Source organism: Oncorhynchus mykiss, chromosome 5 (assembly GCF_013265735.2).
Source record: "Oncorhynchus mykiss isolate Arlee chromosome 5, USDA_OmykA_1.1, whole genome shotgun sequence".
Lineage (NCBI taxonomy): Eukaryota > Metazoa > Chordata > Actinopteri > Salmoniformes > Salmonidae > Oncorhynchus > Oncorhynchus mykiss.
In genome coordinates, this window is record NC_048569.1 from 45,331,297 (window position 1) to 45,358,910 (window position 27,614).

The 27,614-nt window shown below is 44.7% G+C and overlaps 2 protein-coding genes across 14 annotated transcripts in view; one reads left to right on the forward strand and one right to left on the reverse strand.

Moving 5' to 3' along the window:
* LOC110523933 (rab GTPase-activating protein 1) overlaps positions 1–7,611 on the forward strand; it is a 132,441-nt gene extending 124,830 nt beyond the window's left edge. For 7 of the 9 annotated variants that reach the window (XM_036977658.1, XM_036977660.1, XM_036977659.1 and 4 more), the window contains 4 exons: positions 204–275; positions 4,223–4,258; positions 5,009–5,206; positions 5,401–7,611. In XM_036977658.1, the coding sequence (XP_036833553.1) occupies positions 204–275; positions 4,223–4,258; positions 5,009–5,206; positions 5,401–5,523 (429 nt within the window). In that variant the 3' untranslated portion in view covers positions 5,524–7,611. The remainder of the gene's footprint in view (positions 1–203; positions 276–4,222; positions 4,259–5,008; positions 5,207–5,400) is intronic. The other 2 variants (XM_036977661.1, XM_036977666.1) reach the window with 1 other exon arrangement.
* Positions 7,612–11,342: 3,731 nt separating this feature from the next.
* LOC110523936 (spermatid perinuclear RNA-binding protein) overlaps positions 11,343–27,614 on the reverse strand; it is a 129,413-nt gene continuing 113,141 nt past the window's right edge. For 4 of the 5 annotated variants that reach the window (XM_021603094.2, XM_021603093.2, XM_021603091.2 and 1 more), the window contains 4 exons: positions 27,428–27,580; positions 27,071–27,203; positions 26,841–26,888; positions 11,343–19,201 (listed from right to left, as the gene is read on the reverse strand). In XM_021603094.2, the coding sequence (XP_021458769.2) occupies positions 19,107–19,201; positions 26,841–26,888; positions 27,071–27,203; positions 27,428–27,580 (429 nt within the window). In that variant the 3' untranslated portion in view covers positions 11,343–19,106. Of the gene's footprint in view, positions 19,202–24,006; positions 24,417–26,840; positions 26,889–27,070; positions 27,204–27,427; positions 27,581–27,614 lie in introns of those variants that run through there. The other variant, XM_036977668.1, reaches the window with a different exon arrangement.

The window sequence follows — 27,614 nt, forward strand, 5'->3', positions numbered from 1 at the left end:
GTGCAGAGTAGGGCCGGACGGATGGTTAGGTAATCCTCTAATGACAGGAGTTGTGTAGTTGAGTTAATACACTTAACTGTAAGAGGATAGAGCCCACGGCCTGCCCGGGATGACACTCACATTCAGATGAGGGAGGATTCATGGAAAGGTGTTTGAGAATCACCCTGTGTTCTAACCTCTTGACCTCTATGTTGACCCTTTAGATCTGCTCCCAGCTCAGTGAGCGTCTGGAGAAACAGCAGGCAGCCAACAAGGGAGAGCTGGAGAAGATCCGGGTGAGACCATGTCACAGGACATCACACCATCACATGACAGACTGCTCAATCACGTGACATACCGCTGTTTTCAAATGTGCATGCTTTCTTTGTGTGGCTGTGCGAGTGAGTGTTGTACTCATTTTTATTTATTGTCCTTCCGCTTAGCAAGTTAACATTAGCTGCTAAGTTTATTTTTGTCTGTATGTATACAGGTTAGTCTCATTGAGATAAAAATGTATTTTACAAGAGAGACCAAGTATGACAGCCCCCGCACCTCTCTGAAACCTGTATATGTATATACAGTACCAGTCAAAATGGAATAATGTAGTAACCAAATAAGTGTTAAACAAATGAAGATAGATTTTAGATTCTTCAAAGTAGCCACCCTTTGCCTTGATGACAGCTTTGCACACTCTTGGTACTTTGTCAACCAGCTTCACCTGGAAGGCTTTTTTTGTGCTATTACATACAGCCGGAAATAACTTTTGTATATCAGAGCGACGGTAACTCACCAGCATTACGACCAGGAATACGACTTTCCCAAATTGGATCCTTTGTTCGCACCCCCCAGGGCAATTGAACTTATCCCAGAGGCTGCTCCAAAACGCCGCCGGCTGAGAAGAGGTATTCGGAGTGGACCTCTACTCCGACTCAGGAGGTGTGCCCACCATCCACCACTTCCGAGTATATTACTTGCTAATATTCAGTCTCTGGACAATAAAGTAGAAGTGCTCAGGACTAGGATCTCCTTCCAGAGAGACATCAGGGACTGTAACATACTCTGTTTCACGATATCATGGCTCTCTCCGGATATACTGTCCCCGTCCATACAGCCAGCTGGGTTCTCAGTACATCGCGCAGACAGGAATAACGAACTCTCTGGGAAGAAGAAAGGCGGGGGTGTATGTTTCATGATACTCATGGTGTGGTTGTGATAATGTAAATAAACTCATGTCCTTTTGTTCACCCGACCTAGAATACCTCACAATCAAATGCCGACCATATTACCTCCCAAGAGAATTCTCTTTGGTTGTAGTCACAGTCGTGTACAGTCGTCGCCAAAAGTTTTGAGAATGACACAGATATGAATTAATTTCCACAAAGTTTGCTGCTTCAATGTCTTTAGATATTTTTGTCAGATGTTACTATGGAATACTGAGGTATAATTACAAAAATGTCATAAGTGTCAAAGGCTTTTATTGATAATTACATGAAGTTGATGCGTACCATTATTTATGGCTGTGTTCTTAGGGAAAATTGTGAGTGAGCCCACTCCCTTGGCTGAGAAGCAACCCTACACATGAATGGTCTCAGGATGCTTTACTGTTGGCATGACACAGGACTGATGGTAGTGCTCACCTTGTCTTCTCCGGACAAGCTTTTTTCCAGATGCCCCAAACAATCGGAAAGGGGATATATAAGAGAAAATGACTTTACCCCAGACCTCAGCAGTCCAATGCCTGTACCTTTTGCAGAATATCAGTCTGTCCCTGATGTTTTTCCGGGAGAGAAGTGGCTTTTTGCTGCCCTTCTTGACACCAGGCCATCCTCAAAAAGTCTTCGCCTCACTATGCGTGCAGATGCACTCACACCTGCCTGCTGACATTCCTGAGCAAGCTCTGTACTGGTGGTGCCCAGATCCCGCAGCTGAATCAACTTTAGGAGACGGTCCTGGCGTTTGCTGGACTTTCTTGGGCGCCCTGAAGCCTTCTTCACAACAATTGAACCGCTCTCCTTGAAGTTTTTGATGATCGGATAAATGGTTGATTTAGATGCAATCTTACTGGCAGCAATATCCTTGCCTGTGAAGCCCTTTTTGTGCAAAGCAATGATGATGGCACGTGTGTGCTTGCAGGAAACCATAGTTGACAGAGGAAGAACAATGATTCCCAGCACCACCCTCCTTTTGAAGCTTCCAGTCTGTTATTTGAACTCAATCAGCATGACAGAGTTATCTCCAGCCGTTGTCCTCGTCAACACTCACACCTGTGTTAACGAGACAATCACTGACATGATGTCAGCTGGTCCTTTTGTGGCAGGGCTGAAATGCAGTGGAAATGTTTGTTGGGGATTCAGTTCATTTTCATGGCAAACAGGGACTTTGCAATTAATTGCAATTCATCTGATCACTCTTCATAACATTCTGGAGTACATGCAAATTGCCATCATACAAACTGAGGCAGCAGACTTTGTGAAAATTCATATTTGTGTCATTCTCAAAACTTATGGCCACGACTGTGCATTCCCCCTCAAGCCGATACCACAACTGCCCTCAAGGAGCTACACTGGACTTTGTGCAGACTGGAAACCACACATCCTGAGGCCACATTTATTGTAGCTGGGGATTTAAACAAAGCTAATCTGAGGAAAACGTTACCGAAGATCGATCAACACATTGACTGTAGTACTCGCGCTGCAAAAAACACTCGATCACTGCTACTCCCCCTTCCGGAATGCCTACAAGGCCCTCCCCCGCCCTCCCATCAGAAAATCAGATCACAACTCCATTTTGCTCCTCCCTTCCTATAGGCAGAAATTCAAACAGTAATTACCTGTGCTAAGGCCTATTCAATGCCTGTCTGACCAATCGGAATCCATGCTTCAAGATTGTTTTGATCACCCGGACGGGGATATGTTCCGGGTAGCCTCGGAGAATAACAATGATGTATACACGGACACAGTGACTCAGTTCACCAGGAAGTATATAGGGGATGTTGTTCCCACTGTGACTATTAAAACCTACCCAAACCAGAAACCGTTGGTGACTGGGAATATGGTTGAATAGAAACAGTTTAGTTATTCCCTTCGTAAGGCAATCAAACAGGCAAAATGTTGGGTACAGAGACAAAGTGGAGTTGCAAGTCAGCGGCTCAGACACGAGACGTATGTGGCAGAGTCTTCAGACAATCACGGACTACAAAAAGAAAACCAACCACATCACGAATACTTAAGTCTTGCTTCCGAACAAGCTAAACACCTTTTTCATCCGCTTTGAGCATAACACAGTGTCACCGACACGGCCCGCTCCCAAGGACTGTGGGCTCTCGTTCTCCGTGGCCGACGTAAGTAAGACATTTAAACGTGTTAACCCTCGCAAGGCTGCAGACCCAGACAGCATCCCTAGCTGCGTCCTCAGAGCATGCGCAGACCGTCTGGCTAGAAATGAACAAATCAACTTTTAACAAGGCACACCCGTTAATTGAAATGCATTCCAGGTGGATACCTCGTGAAGCTAGTTGAGAGAATGCCAAGAGTGTGCAAAGCTGTCATCAAGGCTCCCGAGTGGCGCAGGAGCCTAAGAAACTGCTTCTCAGTGCGAGAGGCGTCACTATAGACACCCTGGTTTTGAATCCAGGCTGTATCACAACCGGCTGTGATTGGGGTCCCATAGGGCCACGCACAATTGGCCCAGCGTCGTCCAGGTTTGGCCGGTGTAGGCCGTCATTGTAAATAATAATTTATTCCTAACTGACTTGCATAGTTAAATCAAGGTTCAAAATTAAATTAAAAATAAAAGGCTACTTTGAAGAATTTCAAATATGTTTTGATTTGTTTTAACACTTTTTTTTTAACAATTTTAATACATGATTTCACAAGTGTTATTTCACAGTCTTAAAGTCTTCACTATTATTCTACAATGTAGAAAATAGTAAAAGTAAAGACAAACCCTTGAATGAGTAGGTGTGTCCCAACTTTTGACTGGTACTGTATATGCGTGTATTTCAGAGGGACTGGGTTAAAAGCGGAAGTTGAATTTTGGACCTTGTGTTCAATTGACCAATAAAGTGATCTTAATGTATCATGGAATGTAAAATGTATACTATCAGCTATGCATGATTATAGCCTAATATTCAAACCTCTGCCATCTTATATGAGAATTAGGATATTAGGACATAGAATCAATTTCTATTCCCTTTTGATAACACAGACAGAATAGCCCACTTCTCTGTCTCCCTGTACCTTAGGACTCTGGATTGGGATATTGGATGATCATGGAGTTGGTATACAGCTTCTCATTTCCGGACTCGGCGAGGTGATGGGGGTGAGGTGGAGGATGAGAGGGCTCTTGAAACTGCGGAGAACTATCTATATCTCCCGTAAAGGAGAGACCCTCAGCCTGCCACCTCTTATCACCCTGCTTACCGTCCTCACGGCCACATTGCTCACTGCTATTGCAGCTGCCTGTACTTACTCAGACAACACACCACACACTGGGGGAAAATGACAGGAGGGAGATACCTGTGTGAGCTAGCTGGAAAGTGAGGAAGCCCCAGTGATGTCGTTTTGTAAACTGTGCCTGCTCTTAGATGCTCGGATTTCCGTGGTGTATCGTTGTGGTACAACATGTGACCTGGTTTAACCTGTGTCTGGGTCTCTCTCACTCCAGTTGACGGTAAAAGGCTGGGAGAAGTGCAGTATCTTGTTGAACAGAGAGGTTTGTCTGAAGGGATAGGCTTAGAGGTCTACTGGAGTAAGCTGTGCCTGCCTGGTATAACTGGTGTCCTCGTTTCTCCCCTGTACAGGCGAAGGTAAAAGGCTGGGAGAAGTGCAGTATCTTGTTGAACAGAGAGGTTTGTCTGAAGGGATAGGTTTAGAGGTCTACTGGTGTAAGCTGTGCCTGCCTGATATAACTGGTGTCCTGGTCTCTCCCCTGTACAGGTGAAGGTAAAAGGCTGGGAGAAGTGACTTGCCTCTGTGGTGTAGCCATGTTTTAACCCGTGACCCCGCTCTATGCGGTCTCTCCCCTACAGCTGAAAGTCGAAGGCTGTGAAAAGTGCTCCATCCTGTTCAGCAAGGAGGGTCGTCTGAAAGCAGCGAGGAAGCTGAAGGAGGGCAGTGAGGAGGAGACGGACGAGGAGAAGGAGGCTCTGAAGAACCAGCTCCGAGAGATGGAGCTGGAACTGGCCCAGACCAAACTACAGCTGGTGGAGGCAGAGTGCAAGATACAGGTACTAGGCTCACTTGTTGTCATCCGCACTGTAGCTACCCACATAGACTAAACTCAGCTGAGATCCTCGATCAGTTCATTTAAATCCTAACAGTTCACGATTTCATTACTGAAGGGAGTTTGAGGCAATACACGTTTTCATTCATGCCGCTCCAGCCCATTGCCTAACCTCTTCCCGGTACGTTTTCTTCTCAGGACTTGGAGCACACCCTGGGTCTGGCTCTCAACGAGGTCCAGGCTGCTAAGAAGACCTGGTTCAACAGAACCTTAACCTCCATCAAGACTGCGACGGGAGCACAGGGCAAGGAGACCACCTAACTTGAGACACTCCTCCTCGACCACAGACTGTCTCCTTCTCCCTGCCCTGCTCCCAAACCTCCCCCTCCCGGCCTCCCCCTCCTTCTCCTAGTCAGAGGTACCACCCACTCACTGGACTGGAGCAAACCAAACCTCACCGTGACACGAGGGGGGTTTTTAAAAAAGGACTAAGCTCAAAAGGTACCACTGCCCCAAACGAAACAACGTACTTAATTAAAAAAGAAAAGAGAGGTTTCAACGTTAGTCTTTATACTACTGATATTTAACAGGTAAGGAAGGAGCTTTCTAGAGAGCTACCTGAACTGTCCTTCCAGTCCAGACCTGGGAAATACAATCTATTTTACTGTCCTCTCTAGACTGCTTGCACAAACAACTCCAACTGTAATCTAAGTACTACGAGTGCTAACCGACAGCCTCTTCCTTTTTCTCGTTTCCGTTCTACCTTTCTTTTCTATGTGTGTATGATTATGAACACGCTCATGTATAGACGTGTGTCTGTGAAGACTGAGCACACCAGAGTGTATGTATGCGTGTGTTAGTGTGTGTGTGAACATTTAGCTGAATGTGTGTGTGTGCATGTTTGTGTGTGCATGTTTGTGGGACTGACGATGGTTCTGAGTGTGTGGCGGTGAACCTGTGACGCTCGGAGTGCGAGTTTAGTGTATGAAAAGTGGGTGCTGTATAGTGTGCGGAGGTTGGCGCTATATGAGGAGGAAGAGGATCTTATTGACGAAGCCTTGATGCGAAGGGTTAAGGTGAACATAATGTACAGCATAACAGTAGATATATTAGCAACAGCCTGGGGTCTGTCCGGCCGGTGGTGCAGTAGCAGACGGAGGCCACTAGTGGGCGATGTCCTGGTGGTCCTGACGCAGTCCTCACAATGCGCTTTCTGGGCCGGGACAGGCTGGGCTCAAAGCATGGGAGCTCTGAGGCTGGAGCTGCAGATATAGAGATGTGGGTGTGGCCCTTCCTTGGCTCAGATCCCACCCCACACACTCTTTCCATCCACGGCTGTGGACGCGGCTCATCACTCCTCCACTCTTGAGACCAGCTGCTCCTCTGGGGTTCCTAGATGACCCCTCATGACCTCATCGGCCGAGGTTGTGTTTTATGCCGTGTTATTTTAGCTCCATGCCGCGCCCCCCCCAGACCTAGTCAGTGACCCCACTCTCCCAACATAGACGTTATCACACACAGACGTTACAGGCACCTACCTATGCACCCTCTGACTCCACTCTCCCAATGTAGACATAGACATATACACACATCACAGCCAGCCACCTACCTACCTACCTACACTTCTGAAAGGGAGAGAAATGGCGATATGGCACACGCATGTCATCTGGTCGTCAGTCACAGGCTGTGTGCTTATGTGTGCACTCTTATGTGGGAGACAGAGACATGACTGTTGGGGCTCATCAAAGTTCAGAGGTCGTTGGAGGTCAAGCTGGCATTCTCCCTAAAGGAGTCTGGGGCACATTGCGGGATGTCATGAACAGAGCTGACATGATTCCTTGTTTTACATGTTTGCTCTACATAATATATTTCTATCTGAACGCTCCCTGGTTAGAGCTCTGTGTCCATATTGGGGAAGGTCCTACTCTCTACTGACAGTCTGTGTGTGGGTTTGTGGTGGGAGGAGCGGTCTTTGCACCTTAATATTCATATTTATAACGTATGGAATCCGGCTAAGCTTGCTTAAGTCTGTGTTGATGTCAGTGGAAGAAGTAAGGCCTGTGCAATGTGCTGAGAACAGAGGCTGCTCCGTAAGGCACTGGGTTGTACATAAAAAGCATTCTGATGATGAGTTTTTGTCTATTCTTTTGTATTTCTACTCTCCGCTGTAAACTGTAAACTAATTAATAATGTTGCCTAAAATAATTAAGGACTGTGTTACAGATTAATGATGATCATAATGTATGTTTTTTGCTCAAAGCTTCCTTTGCTTTAAATGTCAGGCAAAACTTCTGCCTCATCCATAACATGCCAAAATGTACCTTCTTTCATCCAACATTACTGAACGTGTGGAACATTGTACTAGTAGGTTGCATTACTCTGCATTTCAATATAAAGCTATGAACACAGGCCTATTTGTTGTTCGTTTCATTTTTATGCTCGTCCGAATGTATGGATGGATCATACACTTTTTATAGCCCTGACTATTTCTCCTCTTCTTCTCCCTGCATGTTGGCTGAATATAATTCAAGTCATTATAGGGTCTCTATTCTGCTCCATGATCAATAGAATGAGTATCAGATATCTGTTGCCATGTTACCTCTGGACATAACGAAGCCGAGAGATCTGATGTCTCACTTGTCTGTCTGCCTGTGACAACTCCTGGGGCAGGGTGCCAAATGGCACCCTATTCCCTATACAGTTCACTGTTTTTGACCTGGTCAAAAGTAGTGCCCTATAAAGGGAATAGGGTGCCATTTGGGATGCAGACCCTACTATCCTGCTCTACTGAAAATACCTTGAAACCCTTTTAATACATCCAGGTCTCTCTATTGCGCTCTTCTTTATATAGTTAAATAAAGGTTAAATAAAAACATTTAACATCTCTCTCTCTCTCTCTCTCCCTCCGTCTCTCTCTCTCTCTCCCTCCGTCTTTCTTTCTCTCCGTCTCTCTCTCTCTCTCTCCGTCCCTCTCTCTCTCTCTCTCCGTCCCTCTCTCTCTCTCTCTCCGTCCCTCTCTCTCTCCCCCTCCGTCTCTCTCTCTCTCTCCCTCTCTCTCTCCGTCCCTCTCTCTCTCCGTCCCTCTCTCTCCCTCCCTCTCTCTCCGTCCCTCTCTCTCTCTCCCCCTCCGTCTCGCTCTCTCTCTCTCCCTCTGTCCCTCTCTCTCTCTCCCTCCGTCTCTCTCTCTCTCTCCCTCCGTCCCTCTCTCTCTGGTGATTAATAAGGGCCATTGCTCAGGGGCCCAGTGGCTCTTCATCCTTCCATCCCACCCCTTATTCCGCTTGGGAGAAAAGACCGTGAAGGGACTATAGCAGGGATGTCAAACTCATTTAGCCCCATTTAGCATTCAGTCTTCAACGAGGTCCGGAGAGCTGCACTGGAAATTTGTCAAATTTCCTCGCTGTCAAAATGTTGCAAAAAAATTGTCCATCCATAGCTCTTGGAATTTTCCGGTGCTCCCTGACTGTCTAGCTTTCATTTCGGTGATCATTAGCAGCTGGACACAGTCAAGAAACTTTAGGAATGTATGTCCATTATCATTTCTACACAGTTTCGATTTGGTTGTAGTATTTTTAAAGTATATTGAGTTTTTTTTGTTCTTCTCAAATCACAGCAGGCCGGATTGGACCCCCTAGTGGGCCATATGTTTGACACCTCTGGACTAGAGCGATAGACAGGTACCATGGTAACCAGGTAGGAGTACCCCCTCTGTAATGATATTGTGCAGTGATGGGGTTTCTTTCTCTATCTGTGATTTAACTGCACAGGTGTGGTGACAGTGGAGTTTGGGAGGAGGGTGAAAAGGATGTGTCCCTCTGCCTGCCTGTTTACCCACAAATGCCTTTTCAGAGGCTCTCGTCGTCTCATGTACTGAACAGCCAAATAATATTACAAAGCACACTGTGTCAAACGGATTTTATATTTCTCTGTCAAATTAAACAAAACATTCTCAACCTTAATATAAAATAATCTCTTGAGAAAATCTTTGTTTTGAGGGGAGGGAATCTCAGACGATTGTAATATGAAAAGCTCCCGCTATTTTTATGTTCTGCATAATTGGGTTCTGTTGTTCTAAAAACAGTCTCCGTTGTCAGTCAACTCATAACCCTGACGCCCTAACAAGCTGCCTAACTGCTAGGCAGTGCTGGCAGTAGAAATCCCCTAATTGCAGTTTCTTTTTCTAGTCCCAGAAGACATTTGATTGTTTTCTTTGTGTTATTTTGTCTTCTGCAATGAAGGCGCTATTTTTAAACATGCAACATTACAGCCCTCCAGTTGTCCCTGATTTTAAATCTCCAGCATGTATGGATTGTGACAGCTTTTTTTATTTTTTATATATCATTTAAGTGTTTATAACTTTGGGGCCCCCATAAACTTATCACCCGGGCTGAGGTGTCTGCTTGCGGTGAGGCGTGGGAAACCTGTTACCCGCAGGGAGTAACAAGCGTCAGCATTATGCAATCAAACAGACCCCCCCAATCCCTACTTACCTTACAAAATGATATTAGCCTACCGCCCGGCAGCAGAGTGCAGAGTATGGGCGGAATGTTTATAGGGTTAAGTTGCAGGCAGGCACTGAGGCAGCATCGCTCTGTGATTTTGTGAGTCAAGAGGGACCAGATCGCCCAGATGGGTTCGCACAGGTTTGGCCTCAGAGTGAGCCCCCCCCCCCACTCTCCCTTCATTCCCACCCTTCATTGCAGACCCCTCCAACCCCTTCTCCACTCCACTGACACAGGGAGAGGTGTCATTGCCCAGTCGGTCGTCTCCAGAATCTAAAATAGGAGCATCCTGGGCCCAGTCGTTGGAGCTGCTGCTGTGTGTGTGTGCGCGCTGCTACCGAGATCCTCCCACTAATCCTGATTACTTTCCCAGATGGAGAGACGGTGTCTCTATTAAACAACTTGGCTCTGGTCTCCCACAGTACATCCATACTGGAGAGGGCGTTATAGGTATTTTGATGGTCTCCTGCCTCCCCAGTGCAGCAGCTAACAAACTAATTTCAACATGGACAGCACACCTGCTTGATTTAATCGTGCCTGAACTAATAAAACAGAAGAGTACAAACACCTGCATATCTGGCACTCTAAAGCAAACACAAAACGTATTTGAAAGATTTCAAGTAGTATTTGAACCCAGTTCATGTAATCGTTTACAGTCTCCGTTAATGTTGAATATGGGAGATATTAGAGATGTCATCTAATACAGTTGACTCAATCAGCAGCTGTTTGGCTCCATTACCCCCTAGTTTATTATTCAACCTTTAAATTGGTCCCCACTATCATACTCTGAGAAATGTTGTTATAATGAAATCCCCTGGTAGCATGAGAAGCAGTGTGCGGGGTTTGTCTTTTAATTGGAGATGTTTTGCTAAACTACCCCTGAGCTTCTAGACACTGAGTGTACAAAACATTAGGAGCACCTTAATATTGAGTTGCAGCCCCTTTTGCCCTCAGAACAGCCTCAATTTGTCGGCGCATGGACTCTGCAAGGTGTCGAAAGCGTTCCACAGGGATGCTGACCCATGTTGACTCCAATGCTTCCCTCATCTGTGTCAAGTTGGCTGGATGTGCTTTGGGTGGTGGACCATTCTTGAAACACCATAGGAAACTGTTGAGCGTGGAAAAACACAGCAGCTTTGCAGTTGACACACACAAACCAATGCGCACAGCACCGACTACCATACCCCGTTCCAATGTTCTCAAGCCTTTAAAATCCTTCCTTTAACCCGTCTCCTCCCCTTCATCTACACTGATTTGAAGTGGATTTAACAAGTGACATCAACAAAGGATCATAGGTTTCACCTACCTGGCAGTTTGTCATGGAAAGAGCAGATATTGGTAATGTTTTGTACACATTGCGTTTTCTTCAGTCCCCACTGTTATTACTTGTATCTAACTAACCCTGAGACAAGACTCAATCTCTGCTTCTGATTTTAAAAAGCCCCCTTTTCTACTCAGCCTTTTATACACTCTTATAATATACTTTTCAGTCCCCACTATCATGACTTCCATCAGATTAGCTGTAAAATAATACGTCTCTGCTTCCGAGGGAAAAGAGACAAGGATATTAAAATACACCACACAGCAAATAGTCTGTGTTTACTTCATGGTAATAGAAAAGGAGATTGACACTTTAAAGAAGATTCAGTACTTTTTTTTTTATTATTATTTTGTCAAGCATAAATTATGGCAAATACAGTGACAAAGTACATATCACCATGGTGATTTTTGCGACTAATAATTTAATACCACAGCTAGAAAACATCTACTGCCGTCATTTCGAATGAAGCGCCGCTCGCTCCGAGGTTTGTGCACAATCGTCACTTTGCATTAGACCACCTTGTTGATAGTGACTTTATAACTCAAATTGATCATTTATTTGATGCCACGTGATCGAACAAAGTGCGAGAGGCACACAACTCCCGGCAAGCTAGGCTGCTTTCTATGGAGTTACTTTTGTGCCAATAAAATGCTAAACCTTTACTTGATTTTAAATGGCACAGATATAACTCCGTAGTCAAAATAATTCAACTTAAGTGGAAGATTCTATTTACAGAAAGAGGAGGGGAGGAGTCCGTCACTCAGAAGACGCCAAGCTCAAAGAACTTTAGAAATAAAAATGTAAACACAAACCAGGCAGGAAGTGCCCAAATGACTCATACACAAGTAGTTTAAAAAAAAGATTTATAGATTTATACATGTTTATCATATATATTTGTTTATATGTGTCTCTACAAAAATGCAAGTACTGTAGCTCTGCTATGGTTATACATTCTACTCAACAACAACGGTGTACATTCAGAACCAAAAAGCTTTGATCGACAGTCAGGATATTGGACAACACTGATGGGCTGAGATCCTCGAGAGCGAGCTTTGTAACAAGTGATAGTCTGTCACAAGTGGAAAGCCCATCTCCCATACTGTGACCGACTTCACCCTGAACTATGCGCTGCAGCTACCTAGAGCGCAGACCGGCGACGACAAACGTTCAGCAATAAAATCCGGGGAACCTCGCTCTCGCCGGGCGTAACCAGATCCGACTCCTGTTTCAGAGCTGCTGCAGGCTCGCAAATTTAATTCCCATTTTTCTAAATTGTTCATAGGGCTCGAGTCGATCCGTATCATACAAGTTCAGCACTGTAGCGCGATTCAAATGTGAAGGTCATTTCCAATTGAGGCGGCATATGCAGCGGTGCATGCAGTCGCCACGAACATGGGAGCGTTCCCTTTAAATGTCAATCGCGCCACAGCGCTGAACTTCAGCGATAGGCATTTAATCGAGTCCCCAGTCTCACACACCGGTCCCCTTCTCTCTCTCAGTAAAACATTAAGAACTGTAGAAGACTTCCACATATATATAATTTAAAAAATAAGTAAACAACTCAAAATAACTATATACACAGCTACAGCCCATTGTTAAGCACCAAGGTACATGGTTATGGGGGGGGGGGGTGGAAGTCATTCCTCTGTAACAAATGGCTCCGTTCCTGTAGTATATCTTCAGTAACAGCTTGTGGCTTGCACTAAATACAATCGTTGAGCTGGGGTGGTAGAGCCCCGTAGGAACCCCCGTCTTTTTATTATTGTACTGTGGGTGTGCGTGACAACGATGATGAGGATGGGTGTTTTGAGGTGGGCTGGAAATAACTCCGGCGTGTGTGTGTTTCCGGTGGGTCCTGAGTAGGATGCGGTGGAATATGGTCAATGTGGTTTTGTGCTTGTTGTGTCCCATTTTCCTATGTCAAGGAGGAGGACCTATCAGGGACAGTTCAGGGGAAGTCGGTAGGGACGAGGCTATATTTTACAATCCGTCACACAAATCAAACCATGTATAATTCAAAAGAACACAATCATTGTTCATCGACAAAAGCCACTTAACCATTTTCCTTAGTGTCCTAACTCAAAGGCATCGTCATTATTGCAATATATTTCAATCCATTTATATATTCTGCCTGGTCTTCTCATCGCCGAGATCTAATATATTATAGGAAATACAGCAATCTGCCCACTAAGTGAGGCAATCTGCTCTCTCCACTACACTACCAGCCAGACCTGGGTTCAAATACTATTTGAAATCTTGTAGATATTTGTAATGTTTGCTTTAGCCTGTCTGGAGTGCCAGATGGGCTGGGTTTGCACTTTTGCGATTGAGCTTGCCGGGGGCAATAGAATAATTAAGCTCAGTTTAAGTATTTCAAATGATGTCAAATTATTTGAACCCAGTTGTATGCTCCTGATAAGCAGTGAGGTGTTCTGCACTCTGGCCCACCTTAGGGAGCAGAGGCATGGATCATTAGCCTGGGACGATTCCAGGGGGAAATTAAAAGCCAACCAACGCTCAGTGAAGGATGATGTCCAGTAGCCTATTATTTATGTGGGCCATCTGGCCTTAGCATGTCTCAACACAACACACAGCCCTCAGAGAGCAGAATGTTGTATTGACGGGGAAGTTTTAAAGATTTTCACCCCGGCCACAGGCTTTCCATCTGTAAATCCTGAATTTGAATTCAGAAGACAAACGCATGAATTCTCAAAAAGGTAAGAAAACAAAGATTGAGAAAAAAAAAAAAAAAGATTGATACTTTAATTAGGACTCTCAGCTCTGCTGCTGGCTGGCTGCTCTGAGCGATGGGATAGGATGGGATAGGGGAGCCTCTCCATGCCAGCCCAGCCTGGCAGCACCACCACAAGTGATGCCTGTATCATATGGTGTTCAGGCAGTCATGGGACTAACCCCTCTCATCCAGGAACACCAACTGGAATATCCCATTGGTTCTTGGATGGACTATCCCCTGCAGGGTTTTTTCATTTCCATGTGAGGCTTTGGTTTAGAGTCTAACTCTGCATGGGTTGTTGTTATACACGTTCTCAATGAGAGACTTGTACCAGAAGACTAATCAACAGGAGTGATTGTCTATGGTGTAATCAATAGGATACCAGAAAGACTAATCAATAGGAGTGATTGTCTATCATGTAATCAATAGGAGTGATTAGTTCATAACAAATTACATTTGTAAAGAGCTTTTCATTATAATCAACAACAACAAAAAATGGACACAACTAGACAAAGAACACAGCTGATGCTACACAAGAGACAAGGACACTCAGGGAGCACAATTATCAACAGGAAGCCTTCCTGAAGAGAAAGGTCTTTAGGTCTAGTTGCAGGCGAAGCCATTCAAATACCGGTACACCTGAACACTTCAGATCTGAAAGGGGATTGTGTGTTTGACAACTACAGATTATAGTAAACACAAATCTGAAAACTGTAAATGTGGAGATAGTTTAGTTCAGTTTGATCTTTTATTTGATGTTCAGACTTTTAAAAATGTTCTCTACCTCAATAAACATGTATAACTCTCAACGAAAACTTACCCGTGATGTCAGTCAAGACTTACCGGGGCCGTACTTGCGAACATCAGAACAGGTTTAAACTTTTTCTCCGTCTCAAACTGCACACCAGCCAATTGATCAAACGATCGACTACAGCTGTTCTTATCAGATAACCTGGCAGACTTTATCCTCTGCTAACCTGCACAGCTACCCGTCATTATACCCCATGCGGTGACACTGATGATTTGTTTTTAAGGATAACTAACGCAGCAGGTTAGGATAATTAAGTTAAGGTTAAGAAAGGGGGGGGGGGGGGGGGGGGGGTAGGCTTAACTACAACGCTACAGCTGTCAACAACTGTTGTCCCCGACTCGACCACCGTAGGTCTACTCCATCTAGCCACAATGGTAGAAACGTAAACAAACCGTCAGTGGCGGCAAAAGCATCAGTACCATAACACCTGGTTCAAATTCCGTATCAGCCAATTAAAATCGCTGACGTGGATTGGGACGTGATCCAACACTTCACGAACGCGTCCTTAACGGAAGTCCAACGGGCATGTTGCGATCATCAAAGCAACTAGATCATGTGTGTTTGAGTGACTGGTCAAATAGCTCTCTGTGTAGACTCCCCAGCTCTGTGTAAATGTTGCTGATTATCGCAAGGGTTTGAATCTCAACATTAGTCGTCGTCGCCCCTCCCCGCCTTGAAACGTCAACACACAAACTGTAGTTCTACAAGAGAAGTGCAGACAAAACCTTGTCTCAATTTTTATTACGAATACATTTAATGAGGAGCTTCTTGTTGGAGTCCCTCTTGCAGACTGACATACAGGCTCCTGACACTGCTACATAAATAATCGTTATTTATTTAGGCGTGTAGGCTGGACTTACAAGTACAACATTTTATTATGCATTATTATAATCATCCACTTTGTCAATTTGGTTATTTGAATCGCGCATCGAGGACCAGCAGTGAACATAGATTTCCTGAACAAAAAATGTTTTGACGCAACGGGGCTTCGAACCCACAGTTAATGTGCACTGTAATTTTAGAGTCAACCGCTTTAGCAATGTGTGTAAGGGTGCATCGTGCAATTGGCACTCTACACTTGAGACACACACCAAGCAGAACAAAAGTAAACCTTGGAGGTTGGAGGTTGAAAATATCCTTCTGGTGGCCAAATTTACACATTTTAAGAAGTGCCATTGGTTGGTGGATATTAAGATCTTTGATAGTATGGCGCAGAATTTGTTACAGGAAGTAATCAGTGTCACATGACAAGGTTAGAATAGGGCTAAATGTGCCAGGTTATGTCATGGGAACAGCTAATGTGTAGTGTTTCATCACTTGCAACAACACTGAGTATACAAAACATTAAGAATGCCTGCTCTTTCCATGACATAGACTGACCAGGTGAATCCTATGATCCCTTATTGATGTCACTTGTTAAATCCACTTCAATCAGTGTGATTTTTAAGCCTTGAGACAATTGACACATGGATTGTGTATGTGCGCCATTCAGAGGGTGAATGGACAAGACAAAAGATTTAAGTGCCTTTGAATGGGGTATGGTAGTAGGTGCCAGACGCACCGGTTTGTGTCAAGAACTGCAACGCTGCTGGGTTTTTCACGCTCAACAGTTTCCCTGTGTATCAAGAATGGTCCACCACCAAAGGGCATCCAGCCAACCTGACACAACTGTGGGAAGCATTGGCGTTAACATGGGCCAGGATCCCTGTGGAACAATTTCGATACCTTGTAGAATCCATGACCCGACGAACTGAAGTCGTGCAACTAAATATTAGGAAGGTGTTCCTAAGGTTTGGTATAGTCGGTGTACCTCAACCATTTTAATTGGCTGATGTGCATTTTGAGACTGAGAAAAAGTTCACAAGTATGGTCCCACCAGGATTGAAATCCTGTAAGTTATTCGTCTTGAAAGTTACACTGAGGCTCAATAGCTTTCAAACATTATTTAAAAAAAATAAAATAAAAATAACAACATTTAAAATGACAAAAACACTGAAGATCAAACTGCCACGAAGATCAAGGAAGGAGAATCAAAGCATTTCATGTACTTCCTGCAATATTTCAGCAGTTTCCTTCTGACCGCAGTTGTTTGTTGTTTTTTAAAAGGCTGTCGTGTTGAACACCCCAAAAAGTGATGAGGAGAAAACATCGGAAGCTCTCACCAACTGAAGCTACATACATAAATACATACATTGTGTTTGTCAAAAGATTTGACCCACCAACCAGTGCTATAAAGCTATGCTTCAATGTTTCGGGACATTCAAATACGAGCATACCTTAAAACCGTGCATTCCCTTTTGGATGTGTATTGTGCCAGTTGTCAGATCATGTGGTTATGTTTATCAGCCTAGCACCTCTATTTGAAAAACACAAAAGTGATTTGCAGAATGCACTAGCAAAATGTAGATTTTTTTTCGGGGGGGTGTTGATTTACATTTTTTAGCAGCTTTCATATAAATAAGCTTTAAAAAAACAACAACATTCATTTACCTTATCTTATCCTGTACTTTGTGATCCATCCATCTGTAGTGACTCATCCTGACGGAAGATGTCCACTTATTCAAGACCAGGTAATATGGCCTTGATGCTGGGTTGGTAAATCTTGCTAGGCACTGTAGTTTTACTTTACCACCATACGCTAATTTAACCGCACACAAACTCATATAATATCAACTACAGCTTACTATGGCTTCACCTTCTCAGTTAGATATAGCATACTGCATACTATAGGTAGTATATTATACTATATAGTATAGAAAAAAGCTATACTAGAGAGGGTAAAGCAGGGGGTTATGAAACAACTGGGTCCCGTCTGTCTTTCTACAGTAGAGCTATAAACGTGTATAATGTCGGACTATCCGTTGAATTAGATGTAGCTATTCACGTGTGGTCGGACTGTTCCATGGTGGCAAGGCTGGTTGGTCTGCGACTGTGTTGACAGATTGCAGCAGTGGGCCCTGTGTGTTGGATTGTCCGAGTAGCTTTACTTAGTCCACGCTCGGTTTGTCAAACCGATGCATAATACATTTGACACATTGGTTGTGATCCAAAATACCCCTTTTCGTGAGTTTGTACAAACGGATTGTGAACTAAGCCCTTTGCGCAGCAACGGAGGGGCGACTGACGTGTGCATGGGGGTGGGGGAGGGGCGAGCAGGCGGCGGTGCCGTCACAGGGCCACCCACCGCCTCTACAAGCTAACAAACTGTGAACTGTGCTTTTGGTCCCACGTTATGCTGTAGGCCAGAGAGAGAGAGAGAGGACTGTGGCTGGTCCTCTGAGTAATGTAGTCCTCCTGTGAGGAGGTTTCAGTGTACAGATACTCTAGTTGTCCAACAGACCCCCAGGTTATTGTAAGGATAGTGTGTATGCACGTAGAGTACCGATAGAGCAGTACAGTACAGGGTGGCCCCTAAATCGGGGAGGACGGGCTCGGGGTAAGGACTGGAGTGGAATGGTATCAAATACATCGAACACATGGTTTCCATGTGTTTGACGCGATTCCGTCCGCGCCGTTCCAGCCATTATTATGAACCCCCCCCCCCAGCAACCTCCACTAGCGTACGCCTGTTAGCAGTGGAGCAATGAGAAATGTTCCACTGAGTAGAGAAGTGTGCTTTCTGACCGGAAGTCAACAGGAAAGTAATGTGTGCTGTCACATAGGAAGTGTGTGTGTGTGTGTGTTAGAGAGGGCGGTAAGGGTTGCTAGGTTGAGTGAGCGAGCGACTCTCGACTGACCGGGCTGTGCTAGCGAGCCTTAGACCAGAGAGACTTGAGCGTGTCCAGAAAGGCTCAGATGAGATAGACATCGGGGTAAAATAAAAGGAAGCATCACTACGCTAGTCTGTGAGCACAGGTTAATTAAGAAACACGTTTCATATTGCATTGTCCTAGTACTAGAGTAGAGTAAATTGCTTAGTGTATATAAAACTGGAAGAAGAAGAAAGCTATACTGTGGGATTATAATTACATTTCACTTTTGTAATTCTAAAATAATTTATACCAACAATAAGTATATCATATTTACACACGCGTACACCCTAAATAGTTTCAGCACATGTAATATATATATATATTTCTAGGAACACATACCATACACATATATGCATATATTCCATGGTATAGCCACACATACATACACACAGTGAATATACAGTTGAAATGACCTATTGCAATGCTGTGGGTAAGACTCAATTGAACATTCACGTCATCATCTCAAGTAAGCTTGAAGCCAAAAAGTTCAGGTGTAGTATTGCTATATAAGAAAGAGACTAAAAGACCAAGGTACTCAGCCTTCAGTTTTGATGCAGCTGAGAGTCAAAAAAGTCAAATCAAGTATTGCTTTTTTTTTTTAAAGGTTTGTTTCCTTTGATTTGGGTTGTGAGGAGACAGAACAGAGTGAGAGGAGTTCGGTTTGACCGCTCGCTGGCTCTGTACCGTACGGTGGGAGACGGACAGACAGCCTGCTGGGTCAAAGGTCAAGCTCCTTAGCGGGACTGTAGGTACGACAGTTTAGAAGCCACACAACCTGATGGTTCTAGAAGTCAGAGAAGAGATCTTGAGGACCCAAATGAATAATAAATGGTGCGATGGTCCGAGGCTGGTAAAAAGGATTGTCAATGAAAAGACCACCTACAGTGAGGAGAAGAGCAGAGAGAGATAATTACCGTGGGACCCTGTAGGAGGCAGCATATCTTACTCTCTCCATAGGTTGTTCTCTCTGCTCTGTCTGGCTGTACTGTACGTGGGGTTTTCATTGCGCTGCGGCGGATCAGGTTAATAAAAACATCAACAACTTAAGTTGCAATGATTACCACTTTCCGACAAAATCAATCCAAACAAAATTTGAAAGGATAAGGAAACTATTGAAAATAAAAAAATAAAACTTTGAAGCTCATTTATTTCAGATACGACAGCAGAGATATGTGACAAGATGTATAAACTTTAAAGTTTTTTTTTTTTTAAGACAAACGTGGTTAGTACATAACTCTGACAAATCAAATCAAACGTTGTGATTTTGGAGAGAGTATAGTACAATGCCATCGCGAAGAGAGAGGGGGAGCCCATGGGATCGGAAAGGGAGGGAGAGGGTTTAGGATCAGGCACATTATGGGCTTCCCCTGGCTGTCACCGAGGTAGGTCTCCCCTGCTCAACCAACCATGGACAGGACACTGGGACCTCTGGCCTATGGCTGCACCTCATAGCGGTAACCATGGAGACGGCTGTCCTAAGTGTACGGTATCCCAGGGGGCTTTTCTCTCGATGGCGATGGTGACCACGTCCTCCCAGCCACGGGCCAGCACAGACACACAACCACGTCTGATTGACCCAGATATCTCCATATAAGATATATTTAGGAGTAAATATAATAACTTTTATGGTTTAAACAGAAAATATATTTTAGGGTAAAAATATCTAGAGGAAAGAAAACAATATGAATTCCAACTTGGACCTCACTGTTCGGAACAGTACGTGGATAGTTGTGCAGTGAGCTCTCAGGCGAAATAGAGCAGGAAGGTAAGGTAATCATGCCATGGCAGCATTGTGACAGAGATAGCTTGTGCTTTGTGCTGGCCCCATGGGAGAGGACTGAGTGGACTGCTGAGTCACACTGACACACTCACCAGTAAAACCAATAATAACATAAAACCAAACCACCACAGAAATGAACCAGGAAAATTAGGTAGATAATCTCCATGGGTTGGATAGGGTCCCTTGTTGCTGCTTTCGATTCTCCAGAGTGTTTCTGTGTTTCTATACTTCCATGTGTGCTGTGCTGTAGGTGTATTCGATAGGACTCGGGGGGGGGGGGGGACCAGCCAACTAAGCAGCCATATCAGATTGCTGTGCGAACTGTGGATGGAGGTCACGGGTTGGGGTCGGGAACCAAATGTGCAATGAGTGAGTGAGGGTCGTGAGGGGTCAGGCTCAGGGTACAGTACATGTGCATATATACGCAGGACAAGACAAGTGATACCATCAGGACATCGCTGCATGCATGACCAGGGTCGAGGTCAATTCCATTTCAATTCAGCGAGTTCAGGACTTAAAACTGAAATGAAATGAATATTCTCCCTGAATTGACTGGGTTGACTGAATGGAAATGGAATGAAGTGACAGCAGTGGGTTTGAGCTTCTATTTATTAGAACATCTAATATGAATGTTATTAACTATTTCTACTGTACCACTAGCTCTGCAAACTGGACTATTACTGTATAGCCTCTGGTACACCACCACCATCATGTTCCCCTACACTACACTCTATTTCCTAATCATAACAACAGCATTTCCCGTTTCCTGTCAAGGCCATGCAACTTCCTGTTCACACCAGGAAATAGCTTCAAATAGCTTCTCTTGCCGCTATGTAAGCCAAACAGAGGGTGCTACAGTGCAGTAAGGTCATTAGACTATACTGTACTGTTACTGTACCTCGTTTCAGTTACAACACCAGGCAGTGCTCAGCTTGTTGTAGAAGATAAAGGTTTTATTTCTCCACAAATAGTTTCATTATTATTCCTATACATCCTTCACACAGCTCAGGTTTACAGAGAACGTGTCGTCTATGTCAAATTGCAAGGCCTAACTCCTTCCTAAAGAAGAACAAGAACAACAAATAACAAAAAAAGGCTGATATACAGTGCCTTCGGAACGTATTCAGACCCCTTGACTTTTTCCACATTTTGTTTACGTTACAGGCTTATTCAAAAATAGATTTTCTCCCCCCTCATCAATCTACACACAATACCGCATGATGACAAAGCAAAAATTATTATATATATATTTTTTTTTGCAAATGTATTAAAAATAAAGAACAGAAATACCTTATTTACATAAATATTCAGACCCTTTGCTATGAGACTCGAAATTGGGCTCAGGTGCATCCTGTTTCCATTGATCACCCTTGAGATGTTTCTACAACTTGACTGGAGTCCACATTTACATAAGACCCTTTCCTCAGTACTTTGTTGAAGCACCTTTGGCAGCCATTTACAGCCTTGAGTCTTCTTGGGTATGACGCTACAAGCTTGGCACTAGAGGTCGACCGATTAATCGGAATGGCCGATTAATTAGGGCCGATTTGAAGTTTTCATAACAATCGGAAATCTGTATTTTTGGGCACCGATTTGCTGATATACCTTTATTTAACTAGGCAAGTCAGTTAAGAACACATTCTTATTTTCAATGACGGCCTAGGAACGGTGGGTTAACTGCCTTGTTCAGGGGCAGAACGACAGATTTTCACATTGTCAGCTCGGGGGATTCAATCTTGCAACCTTACAGTTAACTGGTCCAACGCAATAACAACCTGCCTCTCTCTCGTTGTACTCCACAAGGAGACTGCCTGTTATGCGAATGCAGTAAGCCAAGGTAAGTTGCTAGCTAGCATTAAACTTATCTTATAAAAAACAATCAATCATAATCACTAGGGACCTACACATGGTTGATGATATTACTAGATATTATCTAGCGTGTCCTGCGTTGCATATAATCTGACTGAGCGGTGGTAGGCAGAAGCAGGCGCGTAAACATTCATTCAAACAGCACTTTCCTGCGTTTTGCCAGCAGCTCTTCGTTGTGCGTCAAGCATTGCGCTGTTTATGACTTCAAGCCTATCAACTCCCAAGATGAGGCTGGCGTTTGGCGTTTCAAACGTCCCTCGCTCTGAGCCTTCTAGTAGTTGTTCACCTTGCTCTGTATGGGTAACGCTGCTTCGATGGTGGCTGTTGTCTTTGTGTTGCTGGTTCGAGCCCAGGGAAGAGCGAGGAGAGGGACGGAAGCTATACTGTTACACTGGCAATACTAAAGTGCCTATAAGAACATCCAATCGTCAAAGGTTAATGAAATACAAATGGTATAGAGGGAAATAGTCCTATAATAACTACAACCTAAAACTTCTTACCTGGGAATATTGAAGACTCATGTTAAAAAGAACCACCAGCTGTCATATGTTCTCATGTTCTGAGCAAGGAACTGAAACGTTAGCTTTCTTACATAGCGCATTTTACACTTTTACTTTCTTCTCCAACACTTTGTTTTTGCATTATTTAAGCCAAATTGAACATGTTTCATTATTTATTTGAGGCTAAATTGATTTTATTGATGTATTATATTAAGTTAAAGTAAGTGTTCATTCAGTATTGTTGTAATTGTCATTATTACAAAAAAAAAAAATGTTTAAAACGGAATCTGCTTTTTTTGGTCCTCCAATAATCGGTGTCTGCGTTGAAAAATCAAATCGGTCAACCTCTACTTGGCACACCTGTATTTGGGGAGTTACTCCCATTCTTCTCTGCAGATCCTCTCAAGCTCTGTCAGGTTGGATGGGGAGTGGACACGCATAGCTATTTTCAGGTCTCTCCAGAGATCTTCAATCGGGTTCAAGTCCGGGCTCTGGCTGGGCCACTCAAGGACATTCAGAGACTTGCGTTGAAGCCACTCCTGCATTATCTTGGCTGTGTGCTTAAAGTCGTTATCCTGTTGGAAGGTGAACCTTCGCCCCAGTCTGAGGTCCTGAGCACTCTGGAGCAGGTTTTCATCAAGGATCTCTCTGTACTTTACTCTGTTCATCTTTCCCTCGTTCCCACCTAGTCTCCCAGTCTCTTCCGCTGAAAAACACCCCCACAGCATGATGCTGCCACCACAATGCTTCACCGTTGGGATAGTGCCAGGTTTTCTCCAGATGTGACGCTTGGCATTCAGGGAAAAGAGTTCAATCTTTGTTTCATCAGACCAGAGAATCTTGTTTCTCATGGTCTGAGAGTCTTTAGGTGCCTTTTCGCAAACTCCAAGCGGCCTGTCACGTGCCTTTTACTGAGGAGTGGCTTCTGTCTGGCCACTCTACCATAAAGTCCTGATTGGTGGAGTCTCCATAGAGGAACTCTAGAGCTCTGTCAGAGTGACCATTGGGTTCTTGGTCACCTCCCGGACCAAGGCCCTTCTCCTCCGATTGCTCAGTTTGGCCGAGCGGCCAGCCCTAGGAAGAGTATTGGTGGTTCCAAACTTCTTACATTTAAGAATGATGGAGGCCACTGTTTTTTGGGGACCTTCATTGCTGAAGAAATGTTTTGGTACCTTTCTCCAGATCTGTGTCTTGACACAATCCTGTCTCGGAGCTCTATAGAGAATTCCTTCGACCTCATGGCTTGATTTTTGCTCTGACACGCAGTCATCTGTGAGACTTTATATAGACAGGCGTATGTATGCCTTTCCAAATCATGTCCAATCAATTGAATTACCACAGTTGTACTCCAACCAAGTTGTAGAAACATCTCAAGGATTATGAACGGAAACAGGATGCAGCTAAGCTCAATTTCGAGTCTCATAGCAAAGGGTCTGAATGTTTATGTAAATAAGGTATTTCTGTTTTATTTTTGTCATAAATTTGCAAAACAATTACTAGCCTGTTTTCGCTTTGTATTGTGTAGATTTTTTTTCAATCAATTTTGGAATAAGGCTGTAACATGAAAAAGTCAAGGGATCTGAATACTTTCCGGAAAGCACTGCACTGTAATTTAGACTCAAAAGAATGATGGAACAATTCACAGTACAAATCCTTCAAGTTTTTCCTTTTTTTTAAGAACTCAAACCTGCAGGGTTTTTTTCATCAGTAAAAGTTGGAAACAGTAAAAAAGAAATATTCACTTCTTTTACAAATCATGCTGAAGTCCTTTAGTTCAGTTTCCCCCCCCCGATATGTTGAAAAAACAAAAAGACTCAGATTCCCTTCTATAAAAAAATAAGGTGGGGTGTTTTGGTGTTCCTGTGCTAAAAGAAGGAGTAGTGGGGGATGGGGTAGGCAGGCATTTTCATGACAGGCAACAGAAGCATTCTCTTGGGGGAGAAACCTAGAGAGGAGACACGAAAAGAGCACTCCACATGAGTCCACGGCAGGGCAAAACATAAAATGCACGCCTCTGTCCTGTGTCATGATCTTCTACTGTGCCTAGAGTCTAGGTCATAGAACTAGAATGATTAGAATTCCAGGTTAGCCATTTGAGGTGCACCAATGAGTTCATCAGTCCAAATGCTATTGTGAGAGCAGAGGGTTTGTTCCATTCATTCTAGTTCTGTGAGCCTAGGCCTAGATGGTCCCTGTGTGCAGAGCTACAGTAGAACCCAGAGAGAGGGACAATGTTTAAAGAGTGAGTGAGTGAGTGTGTGAGTGGAAGGAAGGAAGGAAGGAAGGAAGGAAGGAAGGAAGGAAGGAAGGAAGGAAGGAAGGAAGGAAGGAAGGAAGGAAGGAAGGAAGGAAGGAAGGAAGGAAGACCAAAGTCAATGGTGGTGTACAATGCAAGGCTCTGGTTGGTTGGCTGGTTTGTTTGTCTAATTGTTTACAGGTACTGTGCAATGGAGTGGATATTCTTGTGGTCTGGGCTGAGGTTTGTGTGGTTTGAGGCTGCGATAATAGATAGACAAGAGGTCATAGTTGTGTGTCCTTGAGTGTGTGTGTTGTTTCATGTGTTTCTCACGGTCTTGAACCCATACAGAAATCCCAAAGCAGCAACAGGAGCCTGAGCGCCGCACAGCAGTGAGCATCAGACAGAACGATAGATAGAGAGATAGATGACTGTAGTTGGGGAGGATTAACCAGCATGCAACATCATCTCAGAACCACTGGAGGGGACTGGACAGGACATGTAATCTGATCTCACAACAGCCAAATACCATGATAGTGCCACATGACATGACTGGGTGGTAGGCACTAAAAGGAGCACTCTTTATGTACCAGGCAGAGACCAGGCAGGGCCACTGGGGTTAGCTAAGCTACAACACTACTAGCCTGGGACCAGATCTGATCGTGTTGTCTTGCCAACTCCTATTGTCACAAAGACCACAGGAGATGGCAAAACAGCACAAAAAGATCTGGGACCAGGCTACAGCACTCAACACCAGGGGCCGTATTCAAAAAGCATCTCAGAGTAGGGGTGCTGATCTAGGATCAGCTGCCTCCTGTCCATATAGTCCTATTCAAACTGATCCTGTATCCTACTCTGAGACTCTTGGGGAATAGAGTTCTCAGTGCTAGGCTCTCTGAGGTCTACTTCTAGAACGTGTTGTGCCTGCCCAGACCTGTACCCAGTACAGTCTCCCCCTGCACATAAGACTCGTTCAAAGCCCCCAGAAACAGGCAACTCTCTCTGTGACAGAGGGAATGGGCTCCCAATGCCACACAACGCACAAGGACCAGTCTGTTTTAAGTTTAGGGTGTGTGTGATGAAGAGATGGAGAGAGGGAGGGAGGGAGGGAGGAGGAGGAGAGGAAAAGAGCGAGAGGCAGAGAGACTGAGTGTGTACATATTTGCAAACAAGATCGTATGTTTTTGAGTGCGTATTTATGCTTGAATTTGTGAGTGTATAAATGTGTAAGACAAAGTGGTTGTGTGATTGAGCATCTTGAGTGTTGCTGACCTCAAAGCGCTCGGTGCTTGTATTGAGTTACGCTGATTGTGCGAGAGCAGAGCAGAGCACCCCTGAATCTGATCTAGTTATGTAGACTATGGTCGAATTTCAAACCTTCCAGAGCTCTAGGACACGCTACCTGCTGTCTGGCAGAGACTGAGAAGGCCACAGATGACCGACCTGCCAGTCTAGCCAAAGGAAAAGTGGGGAAGCCACGCTATGTTTTCAGTGAATTAAACATTCACACAGTGACTGTTTAGCTACATGTTTAGGAAGATATAGTAGGGGTCTGAAATAGTTTGGGCTGGAAGGTGGTGTGTGTGTGTGTGGTGTTTCCTAGTGTTTGTTTTTGGAAGAAGTTGGTCTATAGAAGAAGGGTGAATGACCCATATAGCCTGTCCCTGTGTGTGTTGGCGGCATTGGTCCCTGCCTGCCTGGGCCGCTTTGAATGGGGTATCTGTTAGCTTAGCTGTGGGAAGAGATATAGCATGGCTACAGTAAGGAGAGGAGAGAGATGTCCAGAGAGTCAGGAAAGGGGGAGCAGGCAGACTGACGGGTAGACAGACTGACGGAGGGGCGGGCGGAACGAGCAGCAGTCTGGACACTCAGGCGGGCGAAGAAGCTCAGCAAGGCTTTGCTCCAACCACAGTAAGAACCAAAAGGTTATGATCCGTTCCAGGTTGACTTTCGCTAGCTTTTTAGATTCAACCAATTTCTTACATTTCAATTTTCGACCTCGGCGTGTAACTCCGATTCAATGGGCACTATCGTTTTCCAGAAGGGCCTCTCCAACAGCAGGGAGGAACAGTACGGCAGGGCAGGTGTTAACTCTTTATCCTCAGAGAGAGAGAGAGAGAGAGAGGGACTCACCGTAGGCTGGGGCGGCTGCGGCACTGTATCCATATGGAGTCCCGAAGCCTGTCGAACATGTTCAAGCCATGTTGGACTGTTAGGATCGTTGGGTAACTGGACATATTGGCATTATGAATGCATACATATGCACTCAACCTATAAACAACTAGAGTGTTGGCAGGGAAACGGACAGGACAGGCACGCAAAACACCCCCTCCCCCCACATACTTTTACATACTTCCATGTACCTGGTATCTGTGTGTACCCTGGTGCGGCAGCGCTGACGAAGGCTCCTCTGGTCAGGGCCGCCGCTCGACCTCTCCCTCTGGCCACCTGGGCTGCTACCGCTGAGGCTGCCGCTGCAGCTAGGGCTCCTTTAGTCTACCCAGACACAGAGACAGCAGAGTATTATTGATGACTGATCAAACAGGCGGTAACTGACAGTCGATGAGACTCTGTATCGGGTCGTGAAAGTACGAGAGGAAGTCCCTGATAATTGGTCAGGCTTTCTTCTAGAGAGGATCGATATCGCTAACAGACCACTCAGACTCCTGGCAACAGAAAGTATTGCTAGCTGATCAGAGGAGACAGCATTGGTAACATACGGCATGTTGTGGGATGATCTTCTTCTTCTTGTTGTTGGCGGCGGCGGCGTTGGGGCCAGAGAAGAGTTTCTCCAGAGCAGCCAACGCAGCCGAAGCCTTCGCCACCTTCTTATTAGGCCCCGCCCCGCGGAACTTCTGACCATCCACCTCCACCTGGAGAGAGAGAGAGAGAGGGGGAGAGACACAC